A 14779-nucleotide genomic window follows, 5' to 3' on the forward strand; every position below is an offset into this window, starting at 1 on the left:
TACAGCCTTAGAAAAGAAAACTCCATTCTCTTTTTCCCCGCTTCCAAATTGTATTTTTATTATGTTATTTCTTATACAATCTTATGCACATATACATTATTGCTACTACATCATTAAACATTAGTTACATTTTCAACATACTTGTTTCTTCTTTCCTTCTTTCTATGTTATTGGTATTAAATCAAATATACATGAATCAAAAATTCCTCAAATATCCTTGATCTAACCTAGCGAATTCAATCAAAAATATTGATTTCCCATCACCTCCCGAGTGCACCTCATCAATATTACTAATGTACATACTTTCCACTTCATCTTCATATTGTCTCTTTTGTACATCAAAAATCCAATCGTACAAACATATCTTGTAAGTTATAAATTTATGCTATAAACCAGTCATTCCAAGGCTACCATGGAAATTACATTATTGTTATTATTTTCTTACAGATATCCTTTAAACATATCCACTTTTTCACAAGCGCCTGCTTGGTAAGAAAACTCCATTCTCATTCCCTGTTTACCTTATGGAGAGAGAAGCAAAGATGTCACAAGACTTCGTAAAGTTACAAACCCGTGTTTAAAAATGCACGATAGATTGCACCTTTCAGCTGAATTGGCTGGAGGAGGTGTCCTATCACTTGAACCAAAGGAACACAACTTACAAACTGCCTGCTCTGCTCTGAATTGAGAGGCATCTCCAACAATTTGGCGCCTGTGCACTTTATGGTTTCTCCTGAAGCCACCCTGGCAATATGAAGTTCCTACAGGGATGTCTGGCATCACTTCAGACCAGGCATCACCAAACTTTGGCCCTCCAGATGTTTTGGACTACAATTCCCATCATCCCTGACCACTGGTCCTGTTAGCTAGGGATCATGGGAGTTGTAGGCCAAAACATCTGGAGGGCCGCAGTTTGGGGATGCCTGCTTCAGACCATGGGTTCATCTAGCCTGCCTACTCCATCTAGCCTAGCTCACCAAAGTCTCTGCTGGGTGAAATCCTTTAGCTGAGCATGCCAGTGGGATGAAGCCCCAGATAGATCGCTAAGCTGGGTCACCCCAGAGCCCAGATTACCTATCTTACAGAAGTCTTTGGTATCACGCTTAGCCCATGTGAAAGCAGGTAGAAAAGAAGGGAGAAAAGGCTGGCTCACACATGTGTTTTCATCATTTGATGGTGACTGCAATGGGCTACAGAGCCATCCCATCAACTCAAAGACACTATTTTTTCCAGCGGACTCAGTTGACACATCACATCCCTTATTTAAGGTATTTCTTATATACCACATGTACAAGCTTAGCATCAGGTGGGCCACCCACAGCATTAAGAGTCTAGCCAATGCTGCTCCCCCGTTAAATTTCTAAGGAACCCCCAAGATCCCATTTCTTCACAATATCATTTCAATACTATTAGAACTTCCCTCCAGTGGTTGCATCAAAAAAATTTCAGAAGCATAGGACCTGATTTTACATCTCCACATAATCTAATAGCTAAACAGGGGTGAACGAAGAAGCGAAGAAGCTTGTAGAAGTTGCAGATTATTTACAAGTTTCTAGAGTTACTAGTGTACTTCAGGTCCCTGTTGCTGCTTCCAGCAGGGCTTCTGCAAATGCCCCATCCTTCATCTTCATGTCTATTTTCGTATGTAAACACTCGCCAGAAAAACACCCTCTGGGCATGCTCAGTAGTGCTGTGTTCCGTTCACCTTGTTGTTGCAGCAGGCAACTGGAAAGTCACATGTCACAACACAGTAAAAAAAGTACACGGGGGAACTATTCTTAGTCGAGGAATGTATACAGCGCCTCATTGCGGCACCTCATGAGCCAACCTTCAGAGAGCCGTGACAGTGCCTTGATACTAAACAAACCCAGAAATCTCCCCCTATGAATCTTTCACCAGCGAAAGAACAATCTCAAGACGTTAAATAGCTCTTTAAAAACAACAACAAATTTTAAAAAAACTCTTCATATTCATGAGCTAGCCATGGAAAGTTTCAGCAGAGAATAAACAAGCAAAAGCAGGGAAGGAAAGAAGGTAAACAACTCTGCCATGATTTTCACTACAGATGTGAGAGATCTGGGAGACAGTTTTGCCTGCTGTGTGTTTTTCCTGCTGCATTTAAGCCTTAACCAGTCATACAAAGTATACGGCGCTTATATAGCATTTGCGGGGAAGGAGCCCAATTGCTTTGTTTATGATGCGTGTGTGTTGCATGTATGTTGGATTCATGTTGCATTTGTGGGAAATGGCCATAGCTTAATCGTTGACCATCTGATCTGCATTGCAGAAGCTCTCAGGTTCCATCTCCAGAACCTCCAGGTACGACTTGGATAGACTTCTACCTGAAACTCTGGAGAGCCACCGGCAGTCAATGTAGACAATTCTAGGATCATAGAACTGACCTAGATAGACCGTTGGTCTGACTGGGTATAAAACAGCTTCCTCTGTTGCTATTAGAAGGAGGCTGCAGTGGTGGTTTGCAAAGTTTTCTGTCAGCTATCCTCCTCTATTTTGTTCAGTGATGTCTTGCTTCTGTACAAATATGTAATGCTGTGGGAGGAGGGGAAAATGCTACAGCAGACTTTTGCATACACCGAATAAAGCAGAGAAAATCTACTGCTCTTATTCTTGGTGGATATGAAAGCAAAAGCAACCAGGGAATAAATAAATATATCATTCCCCACCCCCCACCCCCACCCCCAGATTTCTAGACTCGATGAGTTTAGTTTGTTATGTCGTGCTGCCAGAATTGCATTCTTTGGGAATGACTAATATTGACATAGGGCTGAAGGGTTTGAGATGGACGATACTAAACTGTAAGTGCTTCATGGGAATGACTGGCCAACATGCATTTGTTAAGAGATACTTATCATGAAGAAACTGTTTGATTCAGGCTTTGTGCTTGAGCCACTAATTGTCCCTATTGCCTTGTAATGCATGCTTAATTTTGGTATTATTATTATTCTACTACTCTGTCAGAAATACCCCGAGGTAACCCTAGACTTCCAACCTACCTGCTTGGTTTTATAAAACAAGATGTTCTGTGATGTTTCCTTATACTGGTGAATGCAGCTAGCTTTTCCATTTCTGCTCTAGATGGACAATGTTTAAACAGACCATTCGACTGTGATCTATCAAGTCAAGGAGGCTGATGAACCACCAATGAGAATTCTTGTTTGGCCAGTGCTGATATCTCTCTGATTCCACTATGGAAGAGAAATGCACACAAGACCGGCTCTTCAAAGATCAGGATTTCTCCTCTGAGCTGCTAAAGCAGCTCAATGTTTTACGGAAGAATAGAATCCTAACTGATGTTGTCCTGTGTACTGGTGACACAGAAATCCCTTGTCATAGGAATGTACTTGCCTCAAGTAGCCCCTACTTCAAGGCAATGTTCTGCAACAACTTTAAAGAGAGTGGCCAGGAAAAAGTCAGCCTCAGAGACATCGACTCAAACATTCTTCATTGCATCATTGTCTATGTTTACACAGGAGAGATTCTAATGACGGTGGAGAATATTTTGTATCTAATGGAAACTGCTTCCATGCTCCAGTACATGAAGCTATTTGAGGCCTGTTCAGCCTACCTCCAGGACCAACTTGCTCCGGATAACTGCCTCGGTCTGATTCGGCTCTCGGAGATCTTGCACTGCGATAAACTCAAGAAGAAAGCCAAAGCAATGGCTCTGAAGTGTTTTCCTGAAGTAGCCATCTCCGAAGACCTGAAAGAACTCTGTGCTTTGGAGTTGATAGACTATCTTGGAGATGATGAGCTTTGTGGAGAGGAGGAACAAGTTTTTGAAGCTCTCATGGTTTGGGTGAGGCATGATCCCCAGGCACGGCAAAGCTATATTCAAGACTTGTTCAAGAAAGTAAGGCTTCAGTACGTCCATCCAACATTTTTCTTCCACTTCATTGCCAATGATTCTCTCATTCAGTCATCCCCAGCATGTAGAAATATCCTGGAACTGGCCCAAAAGCAGATGTTTTCTCTGTATAGCACCAGTGCTCCAGATATCAAACCTATGTGGCACGTTCCTCGGCGATATTCATGTCGGGAATTCCTCCTCCTGGTTGGTGGCCGGAAAGACAACCAACAGACAACGAGAGACGTCTTGCTGTATGATGAGAAGACAAACCAATGGTTGAGCCTTGCCAAATACCCAACACGGCTTTACAAGGCCTCTGTAGTGAGCGTCCACAGTAATGTTTATCTCCTTGGAGGTATTCCCATTGGCAATGGGAAGAACCAAGTCAGCGACAATGTTTATATCTTCTCACTCAAACTTAACCAGTGGAGGCTAGTTGAGCCCATGTTAGTTCGGCGCTATTCCCACAGGAGCATTGCCTATAAAAACTATATCTTTGCCATTGGAGGCATTGGAGAAAACCAGGAGATCCTAAATTCCATGGAAAGATATGACAGTATCTACAATGTTTGGGAGCACATGGCAAACATGCCTGTTGCCGTTCTTCATCCTGCTGTGTCTTCCAAAGACCAAAGAATCTATCTCTTTGGAGGGGAAGACACGATGCAAAACCCTGTCCGGCTAATACAGGTAACTCCCAATCTTCAGCATCTCACCTTCAAGATGCCAGTTGTCCTCTTTAGAGACAATGTTGAGCATACACAGAGACATGATTTCAGGCTTGTGAGACCATTGGATCTGACCACACGTGGCTACTCTTATCTTCTCCAAAGTAATGAATGACTTGTGCCCAGACTCAGCTGTCAATATAAAATTCTATCTATTACCTTGATGATTTATCATTAATTCCATGCTGTAGTTCAGGAGTGGCCAATACAGTGTCCTTCAGATACTGTTGGAATACAACTCCCATCATCCCTGACCACTTTGGGCCATGCTTGCTTTAGGAGCTGTTGTCCAACAGAATTTGGAGGGTATCACTGCTGTAAGCACTCAAATGCATTTGCTAAGCAGAAACTGTCCTCTCCAGAAAACTACATGCATATTCATTTCTGTTTACACATGCAATTAATTCATTAAGAAGAGTTTAACGAACTTCCACAATGACACTTTGTAAAGTCTTTGCTCTTAAAGAGCCCACCAAGAAGGCTTGCATCATTTAGCAGCATGTAGTTCAAGGTGTATATTTGTTGATGTGACTATAAGCCTGACATTTTGAATGTCCCAGGCAGGCCAGGCCAACTGCCAATCAAAGACTCGAGTCCCAAGACATCTGTGCGGTCCGCAAAACATTGCTAGGCTAGGCATGGCAGGCCATGCAAATTGCACATGTGTCTCAGAAGTCCTCTGGCCACTTTTAGCAAGGCAAACCTGAATCTCAGACATTAGAGGAAGCTCTAATGCGTCTTTACCATGCAAAAGGTCTCAGGTTCACTTCCTGGCAATTCCAGGGAAGTCTGGGAACGCCCCCTGTATGAAATCCTGGAGAGAGTGTATAAACAAATCTGAGTTAGATGAACCACTCATCTGACTAAGTACAAGGCAGCTTCCTGTTTTTCCATGTATGGAGAAGGATGCCTCTACCAACAACAAAATGTAACCCGGGAGGAGGAGGAGGAGCAAGAGGGAATGCCATCAAAGCAGGAGGTATAGCAGAGTGAGATGAAAGCAATGAGATCTCCACACAGTGTGATTTGCTCCACATCCCCAATGGAATGGTTCTTCCAAGGACTGTTCAGTGTTTGATGGTTGTGGTTGCTGTAAGGATGTGAGCAGTCACCCTCCCTTTCAGAAATGAAATCGGGGTGTGCAATCAGAGATGCTCTTTTTACATCTAATCCCAGAAATCTCATTTATGTGTTGTGTATTTCTCAGGTATATCATGTGTCAAGGAACATGTGGTTCCGGATGGAGACCAGAATGGTGAAGAACGTCTGCGCACCAGCAGTTGTGATTGGAGACCGGATTTTTATTGTTGGAGGTAATTTGTTTGCTTAAGTGCTCTTAGACTGTTTTCACAACACAGGAGCTCAATAATAATAATAATAATAATAATAATAATAATAATAACAATAATTTATTATTTGTACTTCCCCAGCCACTCTGGGCGGCTTCCAACAAAAATTTAAAATACATTAAAATACCACACATTAAAAACCTCCCTGAACAGGGCTGCCTTCAGATGTCTTCTAAACGTCAGGTAGTTAGTTATCTCTTTGACATATGATGGGAGGGCGTTCCACAGGGTGGGTGCCACTACTGAGAAGGCCCTCTGCCTGGTTCCCTGTAGCTTTGCTTCTCGCAGTGAGGGAACCGCCAGAAGGCCCTCGGCACTGGACCTCAGTGTCCGGGCAGAATGGTGGGGGGTGGAGACGCTTCTTCAGGTATACTCTAGGATGAGAGTGGGTAACCTTGGGTCATAAACAATGCCGATGAACACAACGTCCTGGCCATTGGCCCTGCTGGCTGAGGCTGATGGGATTTAGAGTCTGACTGTATCCCACTGCTGGTCCCAACACTGCTCTATTTCTTCTTTACTGCATGCCATTGCGGTGTGCAATTCCTTTCTACAACTAGTAACGCAGCCAAGTCTGTGTGTGGACATTGTGCAGTTCCTTGGAGCTTATTGTTTGAAACCTTCAAGGCAGAAAAGGGGCTATTTCGGTAGCTGATGCCAAAAGTCGCTCTCTCTTGCCTTCTGCCATAGTAGAACTAAAGTCTATCCTCTCCTTATTTTTACAGTCTTCTCTGTTGGGATTATAAACATGCCAAGAAGGAATAAAGCAGAGCACGTCATGGAAAAACCCACCCCACACTAGATTTTGCTGAATGCTTCCATAGACTTATGAACTTGATGTTTTTGTCCACGTACAAAAACTAGTTTTATATCCCACCCGTAATTCCATTCAGAGGTAGACCCTAGCTGTTATTAACTGCACGGATCTGAAGATAAGTGGATGGTAGGAAATTCATGGAAGGGAAGTTTCTGTATCATCTGCCCCCTCCCCTGGCAATTGCTTTGCACAAATGTGTATATTAGGGAAAAATTGCAGACAAAGATATGTGCACATTAGGATAAATTTACACTAAAATGCTAAAGAATTTTGAAATAAAATTGGAAATGTGGAGAACAGAATTTAAGATTGAGAAACAGGGAGAAACCGGAATTGACAGATTCACCCATCCCAAACTCTGTGTGGTCATTTTGCTGGGGTACTGTGGTCAGGGGCAGAAGAAGGGGGCAGGCTGCCCCTGGTGTCACCACTGAGGGGGGTGACAGAATGCTGGGTGGCACTCACCACGAGGCCTGCAGTACACCTGAGCCACGCATCTCTCCTGGGAGTGATGCGGTGGCTTAGGCACCCGCAGGCTCTGCGCTGCACCAAATGATCCGCCTGCCACCCCCTCCTCAGCTGTAGGGCGGCTGAGTGGGAGGAGACAGGCAGACTCCTCGGAGGCCCTGCAGAGTGTCCTGTCCCGGCTGGCCCCGCCCCACGGGTGGCTGGCCCCACCCCTGGGTATAGGGCACATGCGCCACCCCAGGTGCCCGATTGGCTTGCTCCACATAACCCTAAGGAAAAAGCCTTTCCGGAGGATTGTGGGTCCCTTCTGAACAATATGAGAAGGATAGCGGGGGCTGCTGAAAGAAGGGGAAACCAACCCCTAATCAGTTGTCGGCTGGCCTAATTTGAATGATTGCCCTCTCCCACCTTGGCCTCCTGCACCTTACTGCCTGAATAAGGCTTTTTTGTGCATGCTTTTTCCTTTATGAATTTTATGTCTGTGTTGGAAAACAAAAACGTATGAAACAGTTTGGTATGAGAGAGAACAAGGAGCTCAAAATGTGAACGCAGCAGAGATGAGAAAAAGAAGGTTTCCCCCCCCCAAAAAATCATGCCTTCAAATGTATTTATTCTGCCAATAATTCAACTGACAAGCTTAAGCCGTAAGCTTTTTGGGGGGGTTTACTTAACAAAGCACACAAACATTTCGTCTAATTTCAAACATAATTCATTCTCTTTTAAAGTGGAGAGATTTACTAGCGATAAGTTTTCATTTACCAAGTAAGTATGCCATAACATCATCCAGTTGTTCTTGGCTTATCAGCAACTGGAACTGAAAAATCACAATGATAACAAACACATTCTTTAAGGGGGGGGGGCATCCAGTATATTTCAAGTCTTCATTGCACAATACACATCAAACAAAGTTGGGTTCATTGGCTCAAGTAATGGGATTCTTGGTTTTAATTAAATGGTGCTTTCTTTTTTGATGTTATCACCTACTGCAGTTGTGTCTAAACCTACATTGGTTCTGAGTTGAACCACTAAGTGATAAAACATAGTTGTTTGAAAGAAGAACAATATAGCAAAAAGAGAGCTTTCCAAAGCTCTTTGCAAGCCCTCAGAACTGAGCTATCTAGCAACTCAGATTTAGATAAAGGTAAAGGACCCCTCACCATTAGGTCCAGTTGTAACAAACTACCGTTCCCAGAATTCCCTCGGGGAAGCCATGGCTGTTAAAAGTGGTATAAGAGCCCTTTAAATGTATTTTTAAAATAATAATATTTTTTTCTTTTTCCATATTGAAAGTTACACTTGTTACTCAACAGTTACATTCCAATTCAACAAAACTAGTGACTTCCTGCTCACCCAACATCAAAGTTCATAACCCAAATAACATACTATTGCGTTTCAAGTTTCCATCTTATCTAATTTCATCCCCTTTAACATGTTCTTCTTTTTTCTTACACTTCAAACCCCACGGCGATCTCCACATATGGGAAATAACTTTTAAACAGACTAGAAAGGGTTTCCACTCTTCTTTGAAGGATTCTGAATGTGTGTCTCTTATCATTGCTGTCAGCACTTCTAACTCTGAAACCACCTCTTTATGCATTCAATGCAAAGGATTTTTGCAAAATTCATAATTGTCTGGTGTGTTTTTCTCTCCCCTCCCCTCCCCCCAAAGGGTACACCAGACGAGTGATTGCTTATGATACCAAGGCTAATAAATTTGTCAAATGTGCAGACATGAAGGACAGGCGGATGCATCACGGCGCTGCGGCGATAAATGAGAAGCTGTATCTGACCGGAGGTCGCTGCCTTACCATTGACAATGAAATCAAAGACTCCGATTCACTCGAGTGCTACGACCCCAAGACAGACACCTGGGCTTCAAAGGGGCACTTGCCCCACAGACTCTTTGACCATGGGTGTCTGGCCCTCCAATGTGTGCCTTATGCCAACCTCTTGTGAGAGGAGGGCTGAAGGAAACGGGCATTGTCCTCTTCAACTTGGAAGGCCCATGGTGCTCTCTGCGTGGAGAAGGGTGGTAAACTCTTGCCAGGAAAACCACCAAAACGGACAAACAAATAAGGGGGAGACCTTAGGGTTTCAGTTCCTGGTTCGGACTCCCATGCCCCACTATATCTTGTGGTAAAAGTGACATAGTGCCAGCTTTTGAGTGTGATGAAAGGTCTGTTGTGCAATTTTATAATGTTCGGAGCTTCTTGTGGTTGGCTGGTTTACCATGAGGGATATAATTTGGATTATTTTTGGGGGGGGGCCTTAAACACCAAAATGTCCCATCTCCTCTTTCCTGCCCTCTGAGGGACTTTCCTCACAGCCTCAACAGACCCTTGAGGGAAGTTGTGACAGATCAAGATCAAGCATTGGCTTCTAACAGGTCTTCCAAGCAACCCCATCCAGGCAATGGTGACTGTTGATTCTTCTTTTACGGTTTTCATGTGTATATCTAAAGTGTTCACTGCTCCTGCTTTCTTAGGAACTGTCTCCCTTGACAATTAAAGAATCTGTCCAATTCTATGGCGCCTCATAAAAGTAGCAATGGATTGTGGGAAGGCTCCACACAAGGTGAGCCTGTTTGGCAGGGCTTAGTAGCACCCAGAAGTAAGGCATTATGGTTGGATGACTGCGAACCATGGATGAACTCCAAAGCAGAAGAAGGTGCCAGTGAGCCATGGCATGAAACACAGAAAGAGGCTGCCTCATGCTGAGTCAGACCGTTGGCCTATATAACTTAGCATTTTCTACACTGACTGGCAGCAGTTCTCCAGTGTTTCAGGAAGTCTTACCAGAAGATGCTGAGGATTGAACCTCCTACTTTCTGCATGCAAAGCAGATGCTCTGCTACTGAGCTTCAGCCCTTCCCCAAAGTAGGAAGCAGGCCCCAGGTGGGAATGGGATGATAGCTTGAGATCAGCCTCAAAAAAAATGGCAGAAGGTCACCTAAGCTTAGAGAAATGAAGTCGGAGGGTGTCAGGAACAAGATGAAGAAGAAGAAGAAGAAGAAGAAGAAGAAGAAGAAGAAGAAGAAGAAGAAGAAGAAGAAGAAGAAGAAGAAGAAGAAGAAGAAGAGTTTGGATTTGATATCCCGCTTTATCACTACCCGAAGGAGTCTCAAAGCGGCTAACATTCTCCTTTCCCTTCCTCCCCCACAACAAACACTCTGTGAGGTGAGTGAGGCTGAGAGACTTCAGAGAAGTGTGACTAGCCCAAGGTCACCCAGCAGCATGTGGAGGAGTGGAGACACAAACCCGGTTCACCAGATTACGAGTCTGCCGCTCTTAACCACTACACCACACTGGCTCTCAAGTTGGGATATGCTGTCACATCAGGGACTCATTAACCCCACGGAAGGCATTTCAGTCTCCTTCCCATTCTATTTCCTCACACTTCTCTCTCTATCTGTCCTGTGAAACCTTTTGTGCATTGTTCCAAGATGTTCACTGTAATCCTCGCCAGGAGCTTTTGGCAGCAGCGGGGGGTGGGGGTTTATGCCTGCTTTCTTTTAACTTCAGGAGTGAGGATGGTTCCAAGGGCAGCGTTTTGCTCTTTGTATTATTTTAATGCATTTCTCATTCCCTTTTGATTAAACAGACCTGACAAGACTATCAAAGAAACCGGTGCAAAGATAGATAAATAAGTGCCCCAGCTTTGCCTGTTCCCCTCTCTCCTCGTCTGGTTTCAAAATCCACCCGGTTCAACAGAAAGGGATTCGTGTGCCACACCACTTTTTTTTATTTATTTGGGGTTTTTTTTGAAGAAAAATAAGTATGAATGGGGCAGTCAGCTGATCTGTCACTATTGCTTAGCATTCAGTTCCTCGAGGACGAAGTTCTAGCCTGTCAAGATGTTATGGGTGGTTTTGCACTCAACCCCTTGAGGGCTTTGGAGGTGCAGAGGGCACAATTGGCCCCTGCCCACATGAAGCCTCTGGATTGGCCAGACCTGGTATAAATATACAGGGGTGCAGCATGGCCGGGGGGGGGGCATCCAGGGCAATTGCCCTGGACCAAAAAAACTTAGGGACTCGACTCTTCAGCTCTGTCCTGCAGCAGCAGCACCACATCAAGGTGCCAGTTAGGAGTGAAATACTTTCCTTAAGGGGCACAATACTTTCCTTGCCCTGGGCGATGGCAACACATGCTACACACACACACACACACACACACACACACACACACACACACACACCCTATCTATAGTAACGGTATAGTACCTTTCTATGCATAAAGCTCAGTCTTTGCCATGAAGAACATGACCTCCAGGCCTGGATCAGAGAGAGAGAGAGAGAGAGAGAGAGAGAGAGAGAGGTGGATTGAAATGAAATGGTTACACTGATACTTCCTAATAGTTTAACTGTGAATTTTGTTGTTTGTTTTAAAGCTCTTTTATTGTACATCACCTTGGGAAGGTATTTTTATTTCTACAGTATTTTAAAAGGCAACCAAGAAGTTCCTTAAAAATAGAAAAAAGAAAAGATTCTGCAGATGAAACCGGGGACCTACTTTGCATTCTAGCATGCCTGTTCCTAAACCAAAGACCACTGCTTGAGCTGCATTTCTGAAAACTCCAATTTGTCTGTCGTATTATTATATTATATTATATTATATTATATTATATTATATTATATTATGCAATCATTTCTTCATTTATTGAAAAGCCAGATAGGAGTGAGGGCAAGCAGGGAAAGAGATCACTGACTGAGGCTGCAATCCTGTTCCCATTTAATTTCTGGGAATAAGTTCCACTGCCTCTCCTGTGGACTAACATAGGCAGAAGAAACTGTGCAAACTTTATTCTGTGGGAAGGCAGTGCTTGGGAAACTGGCCAGGCAAATGACAGGCTAGGAAACCTTGCCAGCAGTTTGAGGCAAACCGCCTCTGTCCTTTGATTCATATACAAGCCAGGGCCAGAACTTGTGGAAAGCCATTAAAGGTAAAGCAAAAAGGGTTCTGGGAAAAGATGCTCAAAATATGAGAATAAGGCAGACTAGAATCCTACACCAGAATAGGCCACGGGCATTACTGGCAAATGGGCGCTGTGAGGGATCATGTCAATATCAAGCAACGCTAGGGGAGGGACAGAAAGGTAACTCTGTTCACATTTAAAACCAAACCTCTGCACTTCCTGAAACTGTACGTGAACTGAAAAACAGCCATCCTTTGAAATTTGCACTTTGAAATCTGAAAGTTTGGCAGTGCAGTTCTCCGGCCCCAGTAATGTGTACCAAAATACTAGGGTAAAATGCGCACCAAAATGCATGTTTTGGTGAATGTTACATACAAAAATGCATTATATTAGCTGGAAAAATGCTTTGCAAAAATGTGCATTTTAGGCAAGAAATGCATACAAAAATGTACATATTGGGCACTAAAATGCTGTTTGTTTTGTTTTGTTTTGTTTTGTTTTGAATGCAAACTAAGAATTGAACTTAAGGTTGGACAAATGAGAAACTGAGAGAAACTAAAACTGGCAGATTCACCCATTACTAGTACCTACCTAGTGGGTGCTTAGAAGTGGGGGGCAGGGAAGCAGTGGACTTAATCAGGCCAGCTTGGGTGCCAAATTAGACCCATTCTCCCTTAGCCACCTCCACTGAGTGGGAAGAAATGGGTGGGGAGAAACACAGCTGCGTTGTGTTGTTATGACACATGTCTACAGGGCCCTGAAAACATTTAAAAGCACAGCGAGTGTTATGCTGTTGGGTATGGGAATATTTACCAGCCGAGGCTCAAGTTCCAAGAGGCTAAGTAACAAACATCATGGGATATAGCTGCTGCAACCCGAAGGAGTGCAAGTGAAATAAGAGCATCTGTCTTAACCCCACAAGCCAGGATGAGCCAAGTGTAGCCAAGAAATCAAGGGTAACATCCCCAGTGAAATGTGCTTAGTTTAGACGGATGGGGAAAATATGCCTGCTACTTGAATTTGTCCCTTTGTCAAACCCTAGAACAGTGTTTCTCAAACTTGGGTCCCCAGCTGCCATTGGTCATCTGGTCCAACTCCCTGCAATGCAGGAATCTCAGCTAAAGCATCCATGACAGATGGCCATCCAACCTCTGTTTAAAAACCTCCAAGGAAGGAGAGTCCACCACCTCCTGAGGTTGAAGCCCTGACCAGGAGCCCTCATGTTAGGAGTATGCTGCAACATTTTGTTGTTTGCAGTGGGACAGTAGATAACAGCTGGTATCAAAAAGTATTGGTGCTTTGGCCAGGGATCAGACAGTAAAGCCTGGGTGGGTGCAGGTAGGCAAGCAAATGGGCAGTTATTTGTTAGAACATTGCTTTTCCTGAACTAAGCATCAATTTTATAGAATCACTAGCTGGCCCGGCCATGCATTGCTGTGGCTCATCCGTGTGATTTACCCCCACCCTGTCCCGACCCATGACGTATCATGCCCCCTCTTCTCCCCACCCCCCAGCTCATCCCTGTGACTGGTCCCACCATGTCCTAACCTATCCCGTCGCCTCCCCCCCCCAACCCCCACCCAGGCAACTCAGTACCTCCATTCGGCCTAGTCTATAAAGGCTTCGGCCTAGTATGTAAACGGGAGCCGAGGTGCTGTTGAGAGGGAAGGTTTTATAAGTGCAGTACCAGTGTAGCCACTGCTAGAGGGTGCTGGTTTGCAACCTGGTTCTTTTCCCAGCATGCATTTTAGTCTGAGTGGTGTGTTTTGAAACACGGGGTTTTAGGGTGTGACATCTGTCTTTGGAAACGGTACGGGGTCACTCTCATATTCACATGTGGCATTGTGTCAAGCGGTTTTGGTGAAAAGTGGATACTAACGGACATGGCCAGTTTACATTTTTATAGATAGATAGATAGATAGATAGATAGATAGATAGATAGATAGATAGATAGATAGAATCACAGAATTGGAAGGGACCCTGAGGATCATCTAGTCCAACCCCCTGTGATGCAAGAATATGCAACTGTCCCTTACGAGGACTGAACCTACAACCTTTGCATTATCAGCACCATGCTCTAGCCAACTAAGCTATATTTGCAGCAAAAGTCATGCCAAGGGATGGAATGTACTTTATTGACTGAAGTTTGACAGCTGAAATGCCCTTACCAAGAGCCAAATCATGTGCATGACAAAGTTATGAGGACAACCTATTACTATTATTAATTTTATTTATTGCATTTAAATCCCGCATTTCCCCCAAAAAACAGCTCAGGGCAGCATACATGGTTCTCCCCATTCTCATTTAATCCCCACAACAACCCTATGAGGTAGGTTAGGCTGAGAGTGAGTGACTAGCTTCATGGCTGAGTGGGGACTTGAACCTGGTCTCCCAGGTCCTAGTCTGACACTTTAACCACTATGCAATACCACCATGCCTAACATAGAAACAAAGGAAGCCCCCCATTGGTCCATCTAGTTCAGTGTTTCCCAAACTTGGGTCTCCAGCTGGTTTTGGACAACGGTTCCCATAACCCTTGGCCACTGGTCCTGCTAGTTAGGGATGATGGGAGTTGTAGTCCTAAAACAGCTGGAGACCCAAGTTTGGGGAACACTGATCTAGTTCATTGTGGGCT

General features: G+C 44.2%; 1 protein-coding gene across 2 annotated transcripts; it reads left to right on the forward strand.

Annotated features, from left to right (window-relative positions):
- The first annotated feature begins 1477 nt into the window (after positions 1 to 1477).
- On the forward strand, positions 1478 to 13869 carry KLHL38 (kelch like family member 38). Of its 2 annotated transcripts, none has more exons than XM_035126061.2 (4): positions 1478 to 2034; positions 3097 to 4558; positions 5804 to 5909; positions 6671 to 8880. In XM_035126061.2, exons 2-4 carry the CDS (start codon positions 3209 to 3211, stop codon positions 6745 to 6747), a joined length of 1533 nt encoding a protein of 510 aa, XP_034981952.1. In that variant the 5' UTR covers positions 1478 to 2034; positions 3097 to 3208; the 3' UTR covers positions 6748 to 8880. The 2 variants fall into 2 exon arrangements, with proteins under 2 accessions (XP_034981952.1, XP_034981951.1); XM_035126060.2 differs by lacking the exon at positions 6671 to 8880 and adding an exon at positions 8900 to 13869 and having other exon boundaries at positions 1482 to 2034.
- Positions 13870 to 14779: the final 910 nt, after the last annotated feature.

The sequence above is a fragment of the Zootoca vivipara genome, chromosome 8 (assembly GCF_963506605.1).
Source record: "Zootoca vivipara chromosome 8, rZooViv1.1, whole genome shotgun sequence".
Classification (NCBI taxonomy): domain Eukaryota; kingdom Metazoa; phylum Chordata; class Lepidosauria; order Squamata; family Lacertidae; genus Zootoca; species Zootoca vivipara.